General features: G+C 43.0%; 1 protein-coding gene across 2 annotated transcripts; it reads right to left on the reverse strand.

Annotated features, from left to right (window-relative positions):
* Positions 1–47: 47 nt before the first annotated feature.
* Positions 48–24,444, reverse strand: LOC121572326 (calpain-1 catalytic subunit). 2 transcript variants are annotated; one of them, XM_045226499.1, is made up of 23 exons: positions 23,872–24,440; positions 22,030–22,050; positions 21,031–21,277; positions 19,691–19,760; positions 12,125–12,243; positions 11,733–11,866; positions 11,134–11,302; positions 10,479–10,562; positions 9,672–9,757; positions 7,695–7,769; positions 7,317–7,477; positions 5,976–6,145; positions 5,717–5,728; positions 5,420–5,631; positions 4,248–4,287; positions 3,866–3,931; positions 3,683–3,740; positions 3,319–3,383; positions 3,000–3,068; positions 2,802–2,880; positions 2,045–2,158; positions 1,010–1,068; positions 48–917 (listed from the first exon to the last, which is right to left on the reverse strand). In XM_045226499.1, exons 3-23 carry the CDS (start codon positions 21,274–21,276, stop codon positions 891–893), a joined length of 2,115 nt encoding a protein of 704 aa, XP_045082434.1. In that variant the 5' UTR covers position 21,277; positions 22,030–22,050; positions 23,872–24,440; the 3' UTR covers positions 48–890. The 2 variants fall into 2 exon arrangements, with proteins under 2 accessions (XP_045082434.1, XP_045082435.1); XM_045226500.1 differs by lacking the exon at positions 22,030–22,050 and having other exon boundaries at positions 23,872–24,444.
* Between the last annotated feature and the right edge of the window lie 200 nt (positions 24,445–24,644).

Consider the following 24,644-nt stretch of genomic DNA (forward strand, 5'->3'; position numbering starts at 1 on the left):
TGTAGGTTAACCATGTTCTTTATCATCTTTAGAAAACGAGTAGCTCAAAAGTTCAGTCAGTTTTTATTCAGTGACATTATTTGCATCATTAAATGTGCAGTTCAGCATTGGAAATAACCTACACCAATCACAGAACACAAACATATCCCGCTTCAGAGCACCTCACACCTCAAAGTTACTTTTTACCTTGTCACATTTTGAGGAGTCCCTTTCCTACATTTAGTGTTTAAAAGAGTTGAAAGTACCCTCACCAATTTTTCAACTAAAATTGGCATCTTGAGAAAAAGATGAGTGTTATGAACTTTTTTATATTTCTATCTTTAACTGATGTAGGTTACTGTACTGAGGTATCCTAAAGACTAAGGCATCGGTACAATTTGCAGTTCATTAGCAGCCTATAGCTCTACATAAAATGAGAGATCCTGCGAAAGGTAGCAAAAAATACATAAGAATGTCACAGAGTACGATGTCATCTCTTATCACAGACTAGCATCTGAATTCAATGGTTAAACAAAAGAGAGGAAACCCTAAGACGTTTGGAATGGAACGTAAAAAATGCAGGCATTCTTTGTACAACGGTATGCCCTGAAAGCTTTGCAATTGTATAATGCGTGCAGTGATTTACATGCAGTGACTCCATTAGTAGAGCATCTCATATCACGTGTAATTGACCAGCTTAAATGCAATTCCCAAGTTATTGAGCAGAGGCAGTGAGGTATTTGAAGTGGTGATAAAAACTAGGGAGTAGTAGTTTCTTTGGGGTTGTTTGAGATGATGCAAGCCTTAGTTGGGTGCATTGAGATGCTTTGGAGGCACTTTGAAGCTATGGGTGTCCTCTACTATGGGTGTGTATGTGTCCTCTTCTACAGCAGACAAGATCACCATACACTTCAACCACACATGGTCATATACAGCCACTGTGAGAGAAAAAGACAGAGTGGATAAGGTTACGTTTTCCATAGTGAATCAGTGATTAAAAGACATATCATGGAAATTCAAATGGTCTCACCTCTGTGATATTCATTTCAGCAGTTCCAGTGCCTTCTCTATCCAACTCCTGGAAGGCCTCTGTGAAAATAAGGGGAAATATATATTTGTCTATTTGTACTTTAACACTATAATTAAGGCCATGAACATTTCTTGACCATCTGACCAATGACATTTTTAACCTGTAATTCGATGCAAGGCACTACAGGCACATCCCCCACAGACTCACCAGTTCAATCTCACATTAGGGTCTAATTATTAACAACTTTAAAGTGGAAATCTGGAGTTTGGACACACTGAACAAGACTGTTAGATGAAACATCTCTGAAAGTATTTCCCTGCTTGCTGTTTACAAAAGAAACATAACCATTGTTGAACCAATTTTTGTTATGTTGGGTAGCAGAAGTAATATAAATTACCCAGTTAAAGAAGAGTGCATGGACAATTCACATGCATTGAAGCTTAAAGGGATACTTTGGCATTTTGGCAATGAGGCCATTTATCTACTTCCCCAGAGTTGGATGAACTTGTGGATACTATTTTTATGTCTCTGTGTCCAGTATGAAGGAAGGTAGAGGTAGTTTCGCGAGCCAATGCTAACCTAGCGTTAGCACAAAGACAAAGTCTATGGGTATCTGCTAGCATGCTCATTGCCAAAATCCCGAAGTATCCTTTTAATGTGTGATAAGTAGAATATTAATGGAAATTATTAAGGTATGAAGACGTGATGAATGATTGTAAGCTTCAGAGGGCACTACATCAATGTCTTGGTGCTGGAGGACAGAATTACCAGTACAAGACAGAAGTCAAGAATTTCTCCTGGTCCTAGTTATGAAATGATCATGTGAATTCATTCACAAAATAAGTCCAGAAACAATCCCAGGCCTAGCCTTCACCCCCCTTTGCAGATTTAAAAGAATCAGATATGTATGCAAAATAATAATGGCTCCACTAACCATTCCAATCAGGCATAGGGGAGCTTACATATATCTAATTTCTTCAAGGCTAAATGTTGTTTCTGGACCAGGTTGTGTAGTCAAAGGCAAAAAATACATACTGAACATGGCTTCTAGCTTGACCAGACAGCAGACAAAGTTGTCAAAGTCGATGACCTCGTTTTCAGCATATCTGGCCACAAGCACCTGGTTCAGCCTGTTGTTCAGTTTAAATCCTGTGAAGATCATAAAGCATGTAACACACGAAAACCAGAGTGTTTTTTCGACATCACATACTGTAGTCTAAGCCTGGTCCCAGATCTGGTTGTGCTATCATGTCAACTAATAGTAATGCAATGGCAATAAGTGACAAGGAGCTGACATGATAGCACAAACAGATCTGGGACCAGGCTACTGTAGTCTAACTGTAAAGATGAAAGCAGTGTTATCCATTGATATCAATCAGTGGAGGCTGCTGAGGGGAGGACAGCTCATAATAATGGCAGGAACAGAGTGAATGGAATGGCATCAACTTATTCAGCTCCAGTCATTACCACAAGCCTGTCCTTCCCAATTCAGGTGCCACCAACCTCCTGTGATATCAACAGTCCTGAATTAACTATAATGTCATTGACAACATCAACTCTGCAATTCATAATGTGTTATAGTGCATAAGTAATGTAGAGTTATAGTACATAAGTTATAGTCATTAGCTGTTTCATTGAAGCCCCTGGATTGTGTTCAGTAGGTACACTGTAGCAAAACCTACACATTATTTTCAAGTTCAGGTAGCTAGTACATCTCTGTTTTACTCTATTTAAAAATATTTAGTGTCTACTGAACACCACCAATCCAGTAGTGCGAAGATAGAGTAATCACCAGCAGACTCCAAGGCCAGACGCATCTCATAGGAGCTCATACATCCGGACTTGTCCAGATCAAACTGGCGGAAGATTCCCTGGGAAAATAAGAGATTTGAGCTATGGGCGTCTGCTTTGCATTCTTGCATGCCATTGTCAATTTTACTATTACAGAAGTGAAATATTGTCATATAATTATCAGCATATTTCAACTCACCAGCCACTTTCTGATCTTATTCCACAGAATCTGAAATTCAACTATACCAAGGCGAGCGCTGCCATCTTTCTGCGTGCCAGGTGAGTCAAGGTGTCATGATAGCAATTGGAAATTGAGTGAAACATTTGTCAGTTAGTGTCACATATCAAAGTAATTATACTTTTTTGTGATCATGCAATTGGTTTTGTTGTGTGTGCATAGTATTCTGTATAGTATTTTTCATTAATACTGCTGTAATATATGCTTTGCCCAAATAAAGTTGAGCATGTATTGAAACGAAGGGTAGGGAGTGTTAAAGTGACTAGCTGAGGAAGGATACGTCTATTAGGCTGACCATGCCTCTACAGGACTCCATGCTGAACCCATCAGTCTTTAGGTCCCTGTCTGGGAATCAAATCAAATTTAAAATCACAACACACTTTACATTAAAACAATAAATGAAAAAAGTGAAAGCAGTAAAGAGGATAAATAAAAGAACAAGATCACAGAAGATGTGTAAAACAATCACTTATTAAAGGCCCGGCTAAAAAGGTGGGGTTTTAAAAGTGATTTAAAAACCTCAATGGTGTCTGCCCCTCTTACATGAATATAGGATAACAGACCACATTTCAGAAATTGCATTGACTGGATGATGAGTCATTAAACGCCCTGGACCTGAAGAGCATTGAATGAACAGTACTTACGTTTGGTCACCACCCTATTGAGAATGGTCCTGAGCTCACGGACAGAGATCTCCATGTCCTAAAACATAAAGCAGATAATGGTTTTGCACTCAAATGTCTCCATGTTCTTAAACATAAAACACATTAGCTTTGCACTCAAATGCGTTTCGGAACCATGCCACCAAAACCAAACTTGAAACTCACCTCCCCAGATAACTGAGCGAACATGGCCCTGAATGAGTCGTCAATGTCACTCTCTGAGATGTCCTCCTGTGAAGATATCAAGACTCGGTTGTCCATCCATGTTCATACATGGTCAACAAGCGAAATAACAGTGCCTTATGAAAGTATTTAATCCCTTGCAAAGTTCTGACGTGTTGCAGTAACTTAAAAATATATATGTTTTTTAAACAGATCTACACAACCTACTCCACACTTTCAAACTTAAAGAAAAATACATTATTATTTTTCCCGTAATAAAAAATGGAATGTCTCAATTGTATAAGTATTCACACCCCTGAGTCAAGTTCTTGGTGTAAGTACTTATTGCAAGGTAGTTGACACCTGAACATCTAAGCTTTTTTACCTCATCTTCAAAGTTTGCCACCACGTCATCATCCAGTTCTCTGAAATGACATGGCAAATATTTCAAATAATTTCCATAAATGTTTACATGCAATGTTTAGAATATACCAAAGCGGCTTTTTACATTCAGTAATAGCCATACAATACAATACGATAGCCACACAGACTCTTATTCCAATTATTTACCAAATTGTGCCAATGTCTAAAAGCTACAGTGGTATACAGATGTCGAATCTTAACTTGATCACTCTTTTGTCGCTGAGAATTTTCCTGCTGCATCAGGAAATTCAAATGTGATTCCCTGAAAAGTTATATTTTTCTCTCCATGCGGGGGCAGTCAAACGCTAGGCCTAGGTCCTATTACTCCAACATTCAAATGTACAAAAATGTATCTGAAATGCAGCCATACACATCAACAACTGTCATTTTATATAGCTTAATAACATAAAATAGATATTGTGGGTGGGTGGTTGGATAGAGACATGTTGGATAGGTGGGGTTGGGGGGGATGGGAGGTTGGGGATCGAGGCGCACTTATTTTTGTTTATTTTCCTTTACATATTAAATGTATTATAATTTTTTAACTCTGTAATATGATCATAATGATCAATGCTTTGTATATATGTACCTTTTTTAAAATGTATTTTTCTTTTTGAGTGGCAGCCCACAGGTGAATACAAAATAAATATGAAATTATATGACCCCCCATGATCATAAAAAAATCATAGGCTTTCATGCGCCATTGCGTAGGCTACCTTACCTAAGCAATGGTGCATGACAGCTTATGATTTTTTAGATCTACAGTATATATTATCGAGAAAAAGGACATCTTAAAACCAGTTGAACTGGTGCCCAGTGGACCTGCAGTAGGCCTACTATGTAGGTACGATACTGCATTGTATACAAATGCCGATTCTAGCTGCCCCCTGGCTGCGATTCTAAATATTTCTTCAAACATTCAAATCCTCCTACTGCAGGATAATTTCCTCCTGCGACGAAATAGGTCAAATTAAGATTTGACATCTGTACATAATTACCAACAACTGATTGAGGTGTATTGAGAAAACCAGACTAGAAATGATTTAGGATTGACAATTTTGCTGCTGAAGTGAACAGAACTGTATTTCTCCATTTAAGTTGCACATCCCTGAAGTACTACTGTACTGTACTCACTGTGTCTCCGACTGCTTCTCAGTGAAGACTCTGAGGACAAAGTCAGCCTCCTTCCCAGGTTCGAAGGTGGAGGGTACCACCAGGTACTCCCCGGGCGGCAGGCGCAGCCGTGCGCTCACCTCCCTCAGGTTGATAAAGGTCTCCGAACGTGCACAGGACGAGTGCTTCAAGAAGAAGTCTTTCTTCAAGTGAACACTTTGACAACCCTTAAACTGAGAGAAGAGGGACAGGGGGTAGATAGGGCTAGTCTGTTTGTGTGCGTGTGTGTTTGTGTGGGTGCGTGAAACCGTTACATACCTCTTCTGGAATCTGTAACGATAGATGACAAAGAAGGAAAATAGAAAGGACAAGGTCAGTTTTAGGGACATTTTGTTTTGGTCTATCGTTGATTCTTTGGTCACTGGGTCTCACATCAAATAAACAGACATTATACACAGAATCTACCTCTACTTGGCTAAATGTCTCTTTGCTTTATTCTACCCTTCATCAACTTTTATTATGGCTTAATTTCCTCCTCTGCTACTGGCATGTCACCTTGTCATCTTTGACCCCTCACCTCGTAGATGGCAAAGCCGATGGTGTGCATGTCCTGGCCCTGGCGTCGGTAGCGGCGCCTATCCTTTTGCATGAGAGCCACCAAGAAGCTGCAGGCCTCCTCTTCATCCTCAGGGTCGTCGTCCTCCTCCAGCAGGGTAATCTTATACTGGGGGTTGATCCAAAAGGTGTCTAACAAAGACAGAAGGCAGAGGTCATGATAATGCATATTTTGGGTTCTACCTCCTTTTGAACATAGCAAGTGAAAATGCCTGTGGTCAATTCTAATTCAACTCAGGGCTCTATTTTAACAAACCAAACGCAAACGGAAATCTTAGCACACTCACGCAGCACTGTGGGTGTGTCAGAAATATTTTTGTCGTTTTGACAGTGGGAATTATGGGCACAACAGCTGGCGGTGGTGTAAAGAGGCACGCTTTTCATTAATTTGTTGTAGGTGTAACGAGGGCTTGACCACTCACTGGCCAATGAAAACCTGCTCCTAAGCTTTTAATGTGGTTGTGTATTTATGGTGTTTGATGTTCCGTTGTCATGAACTCCAATTCATCAGGAGAGCATGGATGTGCATCCTATCTATTGAAGATTGTTTATTAAATGGCATAGGCCTATAGTAACCCTATAAATCAGCATAGTTATAAAAAAAACATGTATCCAGTTTTTCACAAAAAGGCTTCAACATAGGAATACTAACCTACACATTGCATTCACATTTCGGTAGCCTAAATTGCAATGCAGGTCCGAGCCATGGACATTGCCTACAAAACGTTTTAAGATTAGCCAACCTTCGCCGTTGATATGGTCTGTATGGTGACTTTGCCAAGTGAAGAATTGTAAAGGTAAAGAAACAAACAGGCAAATATCTTAGATCAGGTCCCTCCGATACATATGGCCCCAGAGCTACAGTACTTGTTCACTTCTCTCCTTTATCTGATACTGTCTATGATCCTACAGCACCCCCTAATGTCATAACTAGGTACTTGAAAGCGTAACAGTATATTCCTTATAAAATATGTTATGGTAAATTACATTTACATTAACATTTGTCATTTAGCAGACGCTCTTATCCAGAGCGACTTACAAATTGGTCTCACTAGGATGTTTGTATGTTGTAACATATGCAATCCATTAACAATATATGCAACTCATGTGATAAACAACAGATATGCAGTCAGTGGCTGATGAAGTTGAAATGTATCCCTGACTCCAAAATCAACCTCTAGCCCCTACCACCTAGGCCAGGTGGAATTGTCACCATATTGCTTACAACTATCCAATCCTCTCAGGTCTACACATGTGCCTACAAGGTAGTGGGTGTAGTGTAGTGGTCATGGTGCTCTCTCACTTGGATGGTTCCGGCAGCCTCCAGCCGTGCTGCCCTTCCTCCAGCCTCCGTCAAACTTGATGGTGTTCCAGAAACTCTGGCTGTCATCACTCAGAGCATCTGCTGTCAAGTTACAGATCTCCAGCCGGGAAAACTGACGCAGGAACTCCTGGAAGGACATCCTGGATATACAGAGAGCAGGGAAAGGGAGACAGATGGAATCTGTCAAAAGTTTGATAAAATGGTAATACATTTCCATCAGGTGTGGGTTGGGTTAGATTATTATCGGGTGCAGGTGTGGTATACAGGGTCCAGCCCCAACAAACAGGACACCATAGCAAACAACTGAGTGTTGTGGGGGGAGAACACACAAGGCGATATCTCGGAATGTGAACTCACCAGAACTCCCCGTCCTCCATGTGACAATTCATGTCCTCCCTTTCTGTTGGATCAATCGCATCCCACTCAGACGAACTAATAGCAATATCCGAGAGAGAGAGAGAGACAGACACAGAGAGAGAGAGAGAAAGAGAGAGACAGTGATGTGTATTGTTTATAATCCCCATTGTAAAGTGGTTATCCCACTGGCTATAGGGTGAACGCACCAATTTGTGAGTCGCTCTGGCTAAGAGCGTCTGCTAAATGACGTTAATGTGCCCTTGAGCAAGGCACTTAACCCTAATTGCTCCTGTAAGTCGCTCTGGATAAGAGCGTCTGCTAAATGACTAAAATGTAAATGTAAATGTAATTGATCAATAGAAATGTAATGCAAAGATCTTACTGACAACAACCTTAAAACTCGCTGCTCTGGATGACCAGGTGCTTTCGCTCTCCCAGCCCAGATGAGATGCTGACTAGGGCTGGGATGATACCAGTAACACGATACTCATTAGTATCGTGGCAAGGAAACAAAACACAAAGCGGATTCACCTTCTTTAGGAAAGCAGCCCTAATGTTGGAAACAAACATCATGTTGTCATCCAGAGTCACATGTATTTATTTTCCAAGCTATAGCAGACAATATTTTACATACAGAATGTTTTTAAAGGACCAAATAGTTTGTTCTGCTTCGTTTTTTCATTTTTTGCCATGGAAAAAAATATTGCGATACTGGTATCATCCCAGCCCTAGTGCTTACCAGCTGGTGGGCGTCTTCTCTAACATCTTCAAACTGTCACAGGCTGTAATCCACACCTTCTTCAAGGAGACCATTACGTCCAAGTGCTCAAGAAAAACAAGGTGACATGCCCAAATGACTATCGCCCCGTATAGGCTCGCCCCGGTCATCATGAAGTGCTTCAAGAGGCTGGTCATGGCCCCTGAGGACGGCCCACAGCATCATCCAGGACCCCACACACCCCAGCCACGAGCTGTTCACTCCCTTACAGTCTGGCAGACGGTATCGGAGCATGAGGTCTGATACCAACAGGCTCAGAGACAGTTTTTATCTACAAGCCATCAGACTGCTGAACACTTGAACTGGACTGACCGACCACCTGCACTGATTCTCCGCACCTTAGCACACATGCACTCACTCACGCACACACCCACCCACACAGATATACACATACACACATTCATGCTACACACACATCACAACTGCTGCTAACAGACTCTTTATTATTATTGCTAAATACTGCACAATTTAAAACACTTTCCCCCCAATCCCCCCTTCCCCAAAACAAGTGTAAATATTAGACTATAAATTGTGGCTTCCTGTATTATACTTATGCTAAAATGATTATTCTATTCTACTGAGTCATTTACTTTATGTTCGTATTCTTATATTTTCTTATTTCTTATTGTTGTTGCATTGTCGAGAAGGAACCTGCAAGTAACCATTTCGTTGGATGCCATGTGTATCCGGTACATACGACTAATAAAACTTGAAACTTGAATAGCGAATTCAGAAAGAGGTCCACTGGAGTACTCGTGCACACAAACAAATCCTTACACAAATCCTTACACAGACACACACGCAGCCTTTTGGGGGCCCTAAGCGAGCTTTGGTTGCAGTTTTAAAGCTAATTTCCTGGAATTCTATACATTTTTCCTTGACTTATGCCATGTTCATACGATATCTGGGTGACTAACAAGATCAATGGGGGACCCCTGGAGGTCAGGGGCCCCCTGGAGATCAGCCATGAAGGTTTAGATATAGCTGGCTTGACTAATTTACCTAGCAATCTTATAAAATGTTAGCTGACATGGGCTAATTGAATGACTGTCAGTGACTGACATAAGAGAAAAACTGCTGATGCACGTTGTGTATTCTACCCGACTGAGCCACGGGGCCCTATGCGCAGCGTGTAGTCTACGCAGAGGCGGCACTGCACACACAGTGTCCAGAAAAGCATGATGGTGATGTGAACTCACTTATCACTCCAAGCCCCGGTCCACTCCACCTGACCCCAGGGGTTACGAATACGGATCAACCTCTCCATGCGACCCCGGAAATCCACCTATGATGACAGACAGACACACACACACACACAAATGTGGGTCAGATTTTACTTAGAAAGTGTAACCACTTGCCAACTTCCAATTTGACGGTAGAATTTCTCAATCCAGATGTTGTTTGATAGTCATAGATGCCCGTATAACTATTAATTTGGAAATAAGTAATTTCTGCAAAATATTGCCTGTATACTGAAAGATCAGGAGAATAAGTGCCTCTTATTTTGCGATTTGTTTACGTCTACTATAATACATATTCCTGTTTTCACCACTCCTTTTCCTCCAATTCCAGATTCACACTAAGGTCAAGCTGAGCCAAGCTATGCTAAGTTGTACTTAGCTGGCCTGCTTAAGAATCCACCATGGAACCATGCTGGAAAGGACAATGTGGAGAAAAAAACATCTGCGCTATTACAGTATGGTTCGGGTCTGCCCTATAGTATGAATCAGGCACAATCGCCTAAGGCAGGGTTCTTCAATTCCGGTCCTGGAGGGCCGAAACACTTCTGTTTTTTATTTCTACCTGGTAGTTAATTGCACTCACCTGGTGTCCCAGGTCTGAATTAGCCCCTGATTAGAAGGAGAGGATGAAAAACAGAGGTGTTTCGGCCCTCCAGGACCAGAATTGCAGAACCCTGGCCTAAGGCTTGAAATGGCCCGCAGGAAGAGGCATATCCCTCACTTTTCCACAATTCATTATCCAAAGCCTTATTTTCACTCACTCACCTGCTTCAGACCTGTGACAGAGTAGGCATGGCCTTTAACCAGCTTCTTAAAGGTCACTGCCTCCATGTCGAAGGCACTGGTGATCTAGGAATGCAAACAGATGTCATCATACATATTCAATTATTACTACCCACACTTGGGACATGACATTTTTGGCCAAAAATATAATTGCGATTTTGCTCTATGTCAACAACAGACTATTTGTCTCTCCACTTTAAAGAGGCTGTATGGAGGTTAGGTTATTGTTGACCTAAAATGTTGGCTTGAGTGTTGCCTGTATGCCCATGGGCATGGGAAGATGTGCCCATTTCTGTCCAATGGGGTAATATCAAAAGCAATATTTCTGTCCATTTTAGGGGACCACTTTTGGCTCAAACCATCACCAGAGGCAAAAAGTTGAGAATACTGCAGCTCACAATTCCATTATGTGGAAAGATCGTTTAAAAAAAATAAATAAGCCAAGATTCATGATGCGAGTGATTCCGTTGTTTTGGGGAATTTAAAAGCTGAATGGGGGCGAAAATGTCAACCTAGATTAGAACATAGGACCTGCGCCAGTGACCTAGGTCCCGTCCAGAAACAACCCCTATCTGAGAGGACTGCATATGTGTACAGCAGGTTGTCCTGTGTGTCATGTAACAGGGACGCCACTTACGTCAATGGAGCAGCCCAGAAGGGAGCCTCTCTCCAGGGCTTTACCAATGATCCGGTACAGATCCTTAGGCGCCTTACGGAGCTCGTACATCTCTGCCACGCCACCTGTGAAGTCCTCAAAGCCCTCTGTGGTGCTGCCACCAGACAAGGCCTCGTAGGAGCCACTCAGTCTAACACAAAACAAAGGAATGACAATGTCACAATGTGTCAACCCTGGAAAATAATTATGTCCCTTCATGCAAAAATGCACCAGTATTCACCATCTACAATATTCGTAAATGAAATGTATGTTCATAAAACAAACATTACACCTAAGCACATAATAAACATATCATTATAGCTTCATAGATTGACGAAAGCTTAAGGAATGTATGATACAATTACAGATGTCAGAGCTAACTGGACTTGTGACATGTATGCTTTATGAACATACAATCATTACCCACTGTTTACTTGGTGTAACAAATAAAACTTTGCAAAAAGAAAATTCAATTCTAAGATGGATGCACTGTATACCTGAATTAAAGCCTGTTTTACAGAACCATTAAACATTTTTAAAGCTTTTGACACAGACAATAGCTAATATTAGGAAAGTCATACTTGGCATATGCCTTCTCAATCAGGGCACTCCAGAACTCGTTACCCTCAGCGGAGTGAACAAACATCAGCTCGCCATCTTTGACAGGCAGTCGATCATCAATGACAACGTCCACCCACTCTCCAAACTGCCAGAACTGTGAACAAACAAAACAGTCATTACTGTTGGTGAAGAATTTGGAGTCAGACATGAAGGCTATAATTGTTTTATGCTGTTTTATGCAACCTACAAAGGTTGATTTAAAATCCATCAAATCAAACTTCAATCTGAATATGACAAGTCACTATTTCTTATGTATGTAGGCTACCACGCTGTATGAAGCTGTATCATTATATTATCTTTCATTAAAATGTTTTTCTATTCCATTTCCTCTATTCTGTTTGATTGATTGGACCTGGAAGTGGAAGATGCCAGCGTAGTTGTCTTGAAAGGCTTGACCATGAGGGACCACCCTGTGTAGCAGCTTCTCGTTAAGGGTGAGGGAAGCAATGGCTGCCAGGAGCCAGCAGTCACCTAGCCACAGAGGGAAAATAGTAAAAAATGATCAATCAAATGTATTTATAAACACTGAGCGGTTGTCACCAAGTGCTTCACAGTAACCTGGTCTAGACTCCAAAGAGCAAGCAGATGCACAGTGGCCTGGAAAGCCTTCATACGAGGAGGAAACCTCGAGCGGAAGCAGGCTCAGAATAGAAGCACCTGGCCCAGATGGGAGAAGAGGTAGATAGAGGCATTTTCAAATGTAATCATTTCAACCTGGGGTGAAAGTGTGAGAGAGGGAATAGAAAGTGTAGGGCGGCAGGTAGCTTAGTGGTTAAGAGCGTAGTGCCAGTAACAGAAAGGTCGCTGGTTCTAATCCCAGAGCCGACTAGGTGAAAAATCTGTCGATGTGCCCTTGAGCAAGGCACTTAACCCTAATTGCTCCTGTAAGTCGCTCTGGATAAGAGCGTCTGCTAAATGACTAAAATGTAAATGAATAAATATAAGCTAGTTTAGCTGAGCTCCAAATGTTTTATTAAAATACTGTCAAAATAACTATACAGAAATCTTAACAGTCAAAATCTAAAGGCATCATAGCCTAAATTAGTCATGTGTGCATCTTTCTCAAATATTACCTAGATGTCTTAAAACACAACATTTACATTGTCTGGTGCGGTTTCAATCCCACCACTTTCAATGAAGGCTGCTGTTAGTAACAAAAAAAAAACACTTAACTCATTCCAAGCACTCAGCTCAAATCACCCTTGTTCAGCATTTAGTAGTGAGTGAATAGCCAACCTAATGCATTTTGGCCAGTCTGAGCCAAGCCTTCAAAAATGTGTTATTGTTTTCCAAAACCTCAACTCCTCTTTGAAAATTGCTTCCAATTTGCTTTAACTGAAATCATGCACCATCAGTAGACTACTATCAAATGGCATGCAGCAAGAACAGCTGAGATCTACACATGAATCATCACATTGTTAAAACCATCAGGCAACCTCAAGTCTTCTGGTCCAGTGTAGCTCAGTTGATAGAGCATGGTGCTTGAAATTCCAGGGTTGTGGGTTTGATTCTCACGGGGGACCAGTACGAAAATGTATGCACTCTCTACTGTAAGTCGCTCTGGATAAGAGCGTCTGCTAAATGACTAAAATGTATTCAGCTGTTAAGGGGTCATGTACTGCAACTCAGTTAGTGTGGGGAGTAAGCATTAGCACTGTTGGTTAAGGGCTGTAAGTAAGCATTTCACTGTAATGTCTGCACCTGTTGTATTCGGCGCATGTGACCAATAAAATTTGATTTGATTTGATTTTGATTAGCTACTTCCCTATAGAGAGAGCTATGGGGATTGCTAATGCAATGTTAAAGGTCCCTAACGTCACTACTGCGGATTGGGGGTTGAAATCCTAAGGCTAAGGCCACACTCAGACGCATGACACATTCAATTGTGTATGACCTGCATCATTGTCAGTTTTGGTCCGTCAACAGTACAACTTCAAAAAGCATTTGCTTCATCCGAAATTCTCGAACATAAAATTCTAGTGTGTCGGCGCCCTAATGTGGGTGCATGTGACAGCAGCCTTAACCATATAAGTGTATACTCAGAAGTAGATATGGTTAATAACTTAAGCCATGCACTGCTTGCTGGTGAAAAAGTAAAAGTATGGACCTTATAGTGAGGAGTATTATCAGATTCTGTCAATCATTGTCACATTTTCTATTACATTTCAAGCACTGATTAGCTGAACCTGAAGTTTGATGAGCCTTATAGAATGCTTGAAAGGCTACATAACTCAATCAAGTTAATTCCCAAAAACAAACAGAAGGGGGAGCCCACAGGCTGTGACGTAAAGGGAGAGTCAACTCCTGCCAAAGACAGAAAGAGAGAAGTTGTTTGTGGGCTGGGCCTTCATCCTGTCATGTGTATAATAATTACACATCAGACCGCCTTTTCCCTTCCAGCTAGACTAGAGATATGAGGAAACTTTAAACAAGACTTGTGAGATCACAAGAACAGAACAGTTTTGGGCATTATTTTTTGTTGCCATTTCCTGTGATCTACTCACAACAAAATAATTTTCTCACTAGTTAAAAAGGAAGCTGATCATGGCACTAATCACAACTGATAGCTCACTGATTGAACAATCTTTTATCTTGAATTCCATTCCAGTGGCTAGATCCGTTATCCGCCCCTCGTTATCCGCCTCCCTCCACCCTGTTTCGCAAACATACGCCAAAGATTGCTGCATGGGACTGGAGCCAATATCCATGAGCACGCTTTCTCTGTAGGCGTGTCCACTATTAGCCTTGCTGTGAGTCATTACCAGTATCTCCCTGACTCATAAATGGGTACCGCCACACTCAAGCAGTCAGCTGGCTAGTCAGGGTCATTCCTCTTTTACTCACAGAGCTACTCCAAAGGACATATACAGTTGAAGTCGGAAGTTTACATACACTTAGGTTGGAGTCATTAAAACTTGTTTTTCAACCACTCCACACATTTCTTGTTAACAAACTATAGTTTTGGCAAGTCGGTTAGGACATCTACTTTGTGCATGACACAAGTAATTTTTCTAACAATTGTTTACAGACAGATTATTTCACTTATAATTCACTGTATCACTGTATTCCAGTGGGTCAGAAGTTTACATACACTAAGTTGACTGTGCCTTTAAACAGCTTGGAAAATTCCAGAAAATGATGTCATGGCTTTAGAAGCTTCTGATAGGCTAATTGACATAATTTGAGTCAATTGGAGGTGTACCTGTGGATGTATTTCAAGGCCTACCTTCAAACTCAGTGCCTCTTTGCTTGACATCATGGGAAAATGAAAAGAAATCAGTCAAGACCTCAGAAAAACGATTGTAGACCTCCACAAGTCTGGTTCATCCTTTGGAACAATTTCCAAACGCCTGAAGGTACCACGTTCATCTGTACAAACAATAGTACGCAAGTATAAACACCATGGGACCACGCAGCCGTCATACCGCTCAGGAAGGAGACGCGTTCTTTTTCCTAGAGATGAACGTACTTTGGTGCGAAAAGTGCAAAACAATCTCAGAACAACAGCAAAGGACCTTGTGAAGATGCTGGTAGAAACAGGTACAAAAGTATTGTGACGTCACGAGAGGCTACACGGCTTTCAGCGGGATTGCTCAAGTAGTGCAAGGAGACAAGGTTCAAACAAAACAAGGATTTTATTATAGGTCTTGGGAAATTAACGAAAATATAACAAAATTCTGTTCTCTTGTGGCTCTTTAAGGGTTAACAGTTCAGGGATGTCTCTTCCACATCCAAAATCATAATTCTCACTCGCTCAGATAACTTTTCCCCAGCCTTACTGTAGTCCACGTTGCAGCTAGTGGCCAACCCAGCAAAAAGTCCTTCCAAATGTCTCTCACGTATTTCCACAGGTGCATATATCCACAGGTGAGTATTTCCCAAAGGTAAGTATCTCCAAATCCTTATATTCCTCATGGAAGTGGACGTGCAGCACTCTTGTCCTCCAGAGAGCCCAGCTTGGAGACTGTGTCTCTTCCCTTCCCCCACCTTCAGCTAATCAGCTCCTCATTTGTTTCAGCTGCGTGGGAAGATTGGCCATAGAGGGGTGGAGTTCCTGACCATACCAGCAGATGGAGCCATAGCTGTCTGGGTTTGCAGCCACCTCAGGGGGATGTAACGTCCCTCCAGGACACAGCCTCTCGTGACATCACACATCCCCCTCCTCGGGACCGACGTCCTCGTCGGGGTAAAGGCAGCGAAGAAGGCATCACGCCGGGAGAGGGCGTCCGCATTGCCGTGGTGCTTGCCAGACTGCTCTCTCTTCCACTCCTCCAACTCTAGGACCAGGGACTCAGCCTCCTGTTGTCTCTCCTTGAGTTTCTTACTGAACGCATCAGCCTTGGTTTTAGCAGAGTTTAGCTTCTGTTGAGCAGCTTTCAGTTCCTTCTCTCTCTCTGCCTCCGCATTCTTCATCTTGTTCTCCAACACCTTGTACTTCTCCTCTGCCTTCTTCTGGACCTCCTTACTACTGCGCAGGGTCTCCTCACACTCCTCGATGGTCCTGCGCAGCCTCTCCAGCTCCTCCTGTTGCTTAGGGAAGGAGCTCTGTTGGAGTTTAGCCTGGAGGATATCTAACTCTTCTGTCTTCATGTCTAACTGTTGCTTTAACAAACGATACCTCTCAGCGGTCCCCTTCAGACCAGACAGTTCTTTGTCCAGATTCTGTAGCTCCGTCTCTGTGTCGGTCTGGGCACCTGCCATCCCTATCAGAGCCCGGGCGGGAGTGAGTAACTCGGAGGATTGCACGGAGCCTTCCCAGGATGAGTCTTGCCTCTCCGTTTCCGAGGTACTCGGGTTATCCTCTCCTGAGACTCTCTCCAGAGTGGGTAAAAGGCTGGGCAGTCTCGTCCAATTAGGACAGGGACGGGAGGGAATCAACCACCCCCGCCGTCGTGTGTATGGTTCCCCGTGTGCTGGTCATTGTAAGTTCAGTAATGGGGTATTCTCTGGTGTCCCCATGGACACAGGAAACTGGGAGGACTTTCCCCGGGGTCAGACACGTTGGGCCCACCAAATCCTTACGCACCAGGGTGGCCCGGCTACCAGAATCCAGTAAGGCCTCCACATCATGGTGATTCACAGTTACCGGGCAGGTGGGGGGGTCGATCTGGGCCGCCATCTACGACTCCCAAGAGCGAGGCAAAACGGTGTGTGGGTGCTGAGCTGGAGGACTCCGCAGTGGGCATAGGTTCATCGGCTGGTTTCCCACACTGCCAGGAGATATGTCCCATCTCCCCCACACCGGTAACACTGTCGAGTTTCCCCCCTCCTGGTGTACTCTTCTTGGACCCGCCTGGTTTCTGGCTCCCCCTGGAGCCGGGATAAGTCCTGACGTGGCTGGGTTCGAGACCTTGGGGTCCTTTGGACGGGTTCTTCCCATTTGTGGTGGGGCCGCACTCCTGGGGTCTTTTCGGGAAGCATTCAGCATCTCCGCTGTGGCCTGGTACTTTTCCACAGCTTCCACGGTCAGATCAGCCGTGGTCAAGGCCTGTTGACTGATGAACCGTTTTGCCTCATAAGGCAGGGCGCGTGGTAACGATCCACCACAACGGCCTCCACCACCGCCGCTGCTGTATTCCTCTGCGGATCCAGCCATTTCCTTGCGATTCGGACAAGTTCATGCATCTGCGCCCGAGGAGGTTGGTCTGGTTGGAAGGTCCAGCTGTGAAAGCGCTGGGCCATACCAAACTTTGTGAGTCCATATCTGCTGAGGATCTCAGACTTCAGGGCATCATAGTCAGTAACCTGGTCAGGGCCCAGGTCCCGGACAGCATTCAGCGATTCCCCGGTTAGAAAGGGGGGCTAACAGACCAACCCACTGTTGCTTGGGCCAGGCTTCCCTAGTGGCCGTGGCCTCAAATGCATGCAGGTATGCCTCAATGTCATCGGTAGCTCCCATCTTAGATATAAAGTCACTTGCCTTTATTGGGCGGGTATTTTGGACAACCCTCTGTCTCTGCAACTGCAATTCCTCTGCCTTCAGAAGGTTGGCTTTCTTTTGCTCCTCCAAGAGAGCCACGTTTGCTTGCATCTGGGCTTGCTGGCCAGCAACAAGGGCTTTCAATATGTCCTCCATTTCCGTCGGCGGGGAGCCTACGGCCAACTTGGAAAACTGGGTGATCAAACCTTCGGTATCCTCCTCTGACATGCACTATTAACGCTTGAGCGTGCCCGTTTTCTCCACCATCTGTGACGTCACGAGAGGCTACACGGCTTTCAGCGGGATTGCTCAAGTAGTGCAAGGAGACAAGGTTCAAACAAAACAAGGATTTTATTATAGGTCTTGGGAAATTAACGAAAATATAACAAAATTCTGTTCTCTTGTGGCTCTTTAAGGGTTAACAGTTCAGGGATGTCTCTTCCACATCCAAAATCATAATTCTCACTCGCTCAGATAACTTTTCCCCAGCCTTACTGTAGTCCACGTTGCAGCTAGTGGCCAACCCAGCAAAAAGTCCTTCCAAATGTCTCTCACGTATTTCCACAGGTGCATATATCCACAGGTGAGTATTTCCCAAAGGTAAGTATCTCCAAATCCTTATATTCCTCCTGGAAGTGGACGTGCAGCACTCTTGTCCTCCAGAGAGCCCAGGTTGGAGACTGTGTCTCTTCCCTTCCCCCACCTTCAGCTAATCAGCTCCTCATTTGTTTCAGCTGCGTGGGAAGATTGGCCATAGAGGGGTGGAGTTCCTGACCATACCAGCAGATGGAGCCATAGCTGTCTGGGTTTGCAGCCACCTCAGGGGGATGTAACGTCCCTCCAGGACACAGCCTCTCGTGACATCACAGTATCTACATCCACAGTAAAACGAGTCCTATATCGACATAACCTGAAAGGCCGCTCAGCAAGGAAGAAGCCACTGCTCCAAAACTGCCATATAAAAGCCAGACTACGGTTTGCAACTGCAAATGGGGACAAAGATTGTACTTTTTGGAGAAATTTCCTCCGGTTTGATGAAACAAAAATAAAACTGTTTGGCCATAATGACCATTGTTATGTTTGGAGGAAAAAGGGGGTCGCTTGCAAGCCGAAGAACACCATCCCAACCGTGAAGCACAGGGGTGGCAGGATCATGCTGTGGGGGTGCTTTGCTGCAGGAGGGACTGGTGCACTTCACAAAATAGATGGCATCATGAGGAAGGAAAATTATGTGGATATATTGAAGCAACATCTCAAGACATCAGTAAGGAAGTTAAAGCTTGGTCGCAAATGGGTCTTCCAAATGGACAATGACCCCAAGCATACTTCCAAAGTTGTGGCAAAATGGCTTAAGGACAACAAAGATCCTGGTTCGAGTCCAGGCTCTGTTGCGACCGGGAGACCCATGGGGCGGTGCACAATTGGCCCAGTGTCGTCCAGGGTAGGGGAGGGTTTGGCCGGCAGGGATGTCCTTGTCCCATCACGCTCTAGCGACCCCTGTGGCAGGCCGGGCGCAGTGCACGCTGGCTCGGTCGCCAGGTGTACGGTGTTTCCTCCGACACATTGGTGCGGCTGGCTTCCGGGTTAAGCGGGCACTGTGTCAAGAAGCAGTGCGGCTCGGTTGGGTTGTGTTTCGGAGGACGCACGACTCTCGACCTTCGCCTCTCCCGTGTCCGTATGGGGGTTGCAGCGATGGGACAAAGACTGTAACTACCAATTGGATACCATGAAATTGGGGAGGAAAAGGGGGTAAAATACCTAAAAAATAAAAAAAGGGGGATGAATACTTTTGCAAGGCACTGTATGTGTTATTTCATAGTTGATGTCTTCACTATTATTCTACAATGTAGAAAATAGTAAAAATAAAGAAAAACCCTTGAGTAGGTGTGTCCAAACTTTTGACTGGTACTGTATATAACAATCTTTGTAAGGCCATTAAACCCCCTTTTAGTGTCAAACTATTACAGCACATTGACACCTAAACACATTGATACTCACCGAGTGCTCCTTGACAGATATCAGTCCTTGTGGCTCCGCCCAAAATGAACTCAGGGTTATCTGAAAGCTCCTATTGAAAATGAAGTAAAACCAGAAACAATCAAATAAATACATACAAATATGTACACATCGAGACAAATATCATGAATGAAAATGTGGCTGATGTTTTTAAATCTGGTGCAAAAGCTTGTGTAGCTACAGTACCCCTACTTATGATTTTGCAACTTCAACCCATGTCCATTTTGCACTGACACAGAAAGTATCTTTAGTCAAACTTTCAAAAAAGGTGTCAAAAGTAGATTGTTACTCTCTCAATGACATCAAAGCATCATTTGAAGAGTAAACAGCTGCCGCTAGTGTGAGAGAGTAGGGCTGCCCTCTCAGCCTTAATATGTTCAAATAATTTAGCAGCTCGTGCTGTTAGTTAGTAAACACAAGCAGCAGCTGTTGGAGGAGCTATGTCTGGCATGTAGGCCTCTAGACTGTTTGTTCACCACTCTCCGGCAAGGGACGCTGACTGAAGTGAGCATAGCTCTCCCGACCACCCACATCCACATTACCGTTAAACTAACAACAGTGCTGTCATTACCTCTGCTACAGAATGACAGTGTCATCACATGCTGCGTGAAAGAGGGATTGAGTTACATTCGTTTTTTGTCCACCAAACAATAACATTTTGCTGTAGTAAAGAATAAAATAAATGTTCCAAGACCAATACAAAACAACTATTTGAAAGCAGAAATAGACTGGCACCCAGGCTAGGTAGAACATTGTTAACACAGCAATGTATCAACAACCATTTGTGTATATATAAAATCAAGGAAGGGTGTCAAATTTGTTGTTTGAGTGTTTTATCTTTGCATGGGGTGGGAGGAATTGTCGGTAAGTGCACAGATGTCAGAATGATAGATTAATCTTTTACAGCACCTTTTCAGGTTTGGTGAAATGCTAACTCTAAAAGCCCTAACCCTCTGCTGAAAAGAGCATCTGTTTTTTTCTCATTACATGCCATTCATCGTGCCCCTCCATGCCAAAATAACAATTTAATTCTCAGCTCAGGCACAAAATGTATCTAGGGTGCCCTGTGTCTGCAAGTAGCACATACAAATCCTGCAGTCTAACCACACAGGAACAAGGGTTTGATTCAGAGGCTGGAGCAAAAGCTATTATGATACTACTAGAACAGCTTACACTCGCTCTTTTTTGCAATACCATTTATGAGTTTAGGGACAAATCCTTACTTGGGTTGATACAACCAAGGGATTTGCATGTGTATCTCTTGTATGGCTTCAACTACAATATTGTAGTTGAAGCCAGTGTAACTCCTATCAGTCTCTTACTGTGGGCCTCATCCACTCCACGCCCTGGGTTTTGGATGAGTGGGGGGCCAGCTCTTTGAAGCCCAGGGATGTTGGCTCGGTGGGGAAGCAGGGGTCCTCGAAGAGACAGCCGCTCTCCAGGCACTCCTGCTTCAAGGCCTCGTAGTCCTGGTTGAGGAACTTCAGCGCCCGCTCGTTGGTTCCCATTCCTTCAGCGTGTAGTCTGTCCCTCTGGATGCGTGCTGAGACCCCTCCGAATGGGTACATGCTGGGACGGACAAAAATAAGAGTGTGTGTGTGTGTGTGTGTGTGTTAAGAGGTGGGTTACTGGAAGCTAGCATATAAATAGCTTCGACAGAATACACTTGCAGGCAGAGGGATATTGTTTCAAATGAGAGAGGACACTGTACGATGTGGCTCATTATCAGTAAACGCTTTTTACTCATGACAATGGAGATAATGTCTCAGAACTAGGAGCAGTGATGGGCCCAGAGCAGCCATGGATAGGACCTTCTCTCTGAGTGCTGTCTGAATATTTCATAGATAAAACTGAGTGCCACAATGTAAAGGCGTTTGGATTATCCGGAATTCCACTGGTATTTTCATGTCAATTAATTAGTGTGCTTACAAAAATGCTAGCCTTTCGAAGATACAGTTTGACTATTGAGCATACACTTTCAGTGGAGTTTTTCACAAAAAATAAAAAACACTCAGGTCATATTTTGTTTATATGGCTGGGTACTTAAAGGGCAGAACAAGCACTACACTCAAATACTTTGAAGAGGCATTCTTCCTGGCCTGCCCTACAAAAAGTGATCACTGCTCTAACATAATTGGATATAGAGGAAGGACACCTTGTGTCCATCCATGCAATTCTGTCAGTCACAAAACTGAAACTACAGCATAAAACATTATTTGATGGTTAGGTTAGAGAAGGGACTACAATTCCAATCTGTACATTAGACTCCATTCCAGTCACTGAACAGACCATGACAAAAACACATATCTATATTATTGTACCTTCTGTCCTTCAGCAGCAGGCTTGGGGAAACAAAAGTCCAGTTAATGTAGGATTCAGTCTTCACAGATGCAGTCACAAACTAGAATTTCACTGTAGTATAGCAAAGCAGTGAGCTATACACACATGCAAGCAAGAAACACTGTTCTTTGTCCATGTTGTCCGTGTTGTACATTTCACTGACATGAGATTGATAAGGACAGCAGCTGGTAGAGAACTCTTATAGGTACCTATAGAGCTGAATGGTACAGTATGTCATGTCATTCACTAGGCTCATTGACTAGAGGGGGCCAGGGCTTGCTTTGAACACAGCGGCACTGTAGCATCACAGACCTATAACAAGAAGCAACTGTTTTTGAACGCTGAACTGTGTCTCATAACAAAAAAGGTTTATGGTATGATAGTCGGTCGTTGTAATAGACAGTACATCTGTATGGTACATCACAAAGTAGGTCCTAAAAACATAATTCAATTGTTGCAGACAATGACTCCCTTCTTCCATCCAAAGACACTTGCTGTGGAAATCAAACACACTTCAATAAACTGGTAGTGATGCTCAATTTTAAAACAGTTTGAATCTCCTTTTGTTTTTGCACTCATTTACACAATGCACCTAATACAATAAACAGAACGCGTCTTCTTCTATTACCAATAAAATAAATGTTTATGGGGTATACTCCATATTTTAATTCTGCTTTCATACTGTAACGAGATAAAAAGACTAATAATGCATTCATTTGGATTTATATATCAATACACAAGGCTGCAACAATACATTTGAATCGGGGCGGCAGGTAGCTTAGTGGGTAAGAGCGTTGTGCCAGTAACCGAAAGGTCGCTGGTTCTAATCCCCGAGCCGACTAGGTGAAAAATCTGTCGCTGTGCCCTTAAGCAAGGCACTTAACCCTAATTGCTCCTGTAAGTCGCTCTGGATAAGAGCGTCTGCTAAATGACTAAAATGTAAATGTAATATTGTTGATTGAAACTGAAATGCTTGTGGCAAGTCCATTGCAACTAAATCCAATTTGCCTGCCAACATTATAGGTAACAATGTGGCATTAAATTAGCATTTCTTGTTCATTTCATGGTCATCAAGAAAACGTTTCATGATCACTTCATTTTCGTGGATAAATCCAATAGCCTATACTGTAAGCCTACATCAAATTGATCAAATTGTTGCTTTGAGTATTGATAACAGTCTAGTCAGGTTCACACCCCTTCCAGAAAGCTGCATCACCTTTACAATAAGCCCATAATAACACTCAGTTAGCCTCCTTATTACAATTCATTGAACCACAATCTGCATGGTTGAGAGTCATTTCAAGTATAGGCCTATAGGCTACTTTACGTTCTGCAATAATCCCTGTGAATATCACATTTGTTAATGTTTTCAGTGGATCAAATGAGCTCATTATCTTTTTAGAATTGTATAAATAACAATGTCACAGAGTAGCATTTCATGTTTTGACAGTAAAGGGAGTATGACAGTAATGGAGGATTTCAGAGAGAAATAATTTTGTTTTAGAAATTATATCGTAAAAAGACAGATAAGATAACGTCTCTCTATGAAGAAAGTAGAGTCAGTCGCCTGCCATGTTTGGAGGAATCAGCTGACATGGAGCAGTTCATCATATCATATTGCATGATCATAACGTGCAAAACTAATTTCCATGACTGGACATGCTTGACATAGATTATCATTGCAATGAAGCATGGTAACATGCAATTTCTGTTTTTATGCTGAGTTTCAGCGCATTTCATTCCGGTAAATTGTCCAATTCAATAACACAATCACATAGAGACATGCATCTGGCATTCCAAATCATAAATCAGACATAACTTACCACTGACTCGAAATCTTTTTAGACACTTTTCGAGGTGACGTTCAGTTTCTCTGTAAACCGATATGTGTATATATGTATATCATGTCATATGAGTAAAGAAGGCCAGAACAAAGCTGCAATCAGTGTTGTTACTGCAGTGTCTTGCCCAGCCCATTCCGGTGGGAGGGGTTTAGCAGCGTCAAAATGATAGGGTTCGCTTAATCCCGCATGGCGCCCGCGTTGGTCTATTTTGCCTCTGCTGAAAATGGATTGCATTCGATTTGGAACAGGGCTGCCTCCCGGGCGTGAGCCAGGTGTCCGGTTCAAAACAAAAGAGACGCAATAAAGCACCTGTAGTAATTACATTTGTGTTTTCCCATGCAAACGGGATTGCGTTTGATAAAAACGCTTTATCTGCCTTCCCATTGAAAACTAGTTAGAAAATTCAAACATTTATTTGATGGAAAAGAGATGTTGTATGTTTCTGGGCGATGCATCATGCTGCCTTCTTGACAAAATGACCGAGCAAAGCAGATTACTGTTTGGTTTGTGAAGGGAGTCACGCTTTTACCCGATGACGTGTCGGGCCTATGCCAGGTGGCCCGCGGCTCAGCATAATCGAATCCACCAAACCAATTTTATCCACCCAATCATATTTAGCGTATTATTAAAGGGCCAAGATCCATGTGTAGTTGGTGCGCAACTGCGCATCATAGTCCGTATAGGCCTATAGACCGTTGGTTTATAACCTAAAAGCCTACATATAGCCGATGGATTAATTTCCTACTGTTAAC

This window comes from Coregonus clupeaformis, chromosome 17, assembly GCF_020615455.1.
Source record: "Coregonus clupeaformis isolate EN_2021a chromosome 17, ASM2061545v1, whole genome shotgun sequence".
Taxonomy (NCBI): Eukaryota; Metazoa; Chordata; class Actinopteri; order Salmoniformes; family Salmonidae; genus Coregonus; species Coregonus clupeaformis.

Bases quoted from the DNA above. Each gene is read 5' to 3' on its own strand.
- LOC121572326 (XM_045226500.1), bottom strand. From the start codon at position 21,276: ATGTACCCATTCGGAGGGGTCTCAGCACGCATCCAGAGGGACAGACTA. The intron at 11,303-11,732 runs GTATGACTTTCC...GTTTTGTGTTAG, and splicing joins ATTGAGAAGGCATATGCCAA to ACTGAGTGGCTCCTACGAGG. The intron at 3,932-4,247 runs GTAAAAAAGCTT...ATATCTTCACAG, and splicing joins TGGCAAACTTTGAAGATGAG to GAGGACATCTCAGAGAGTGA.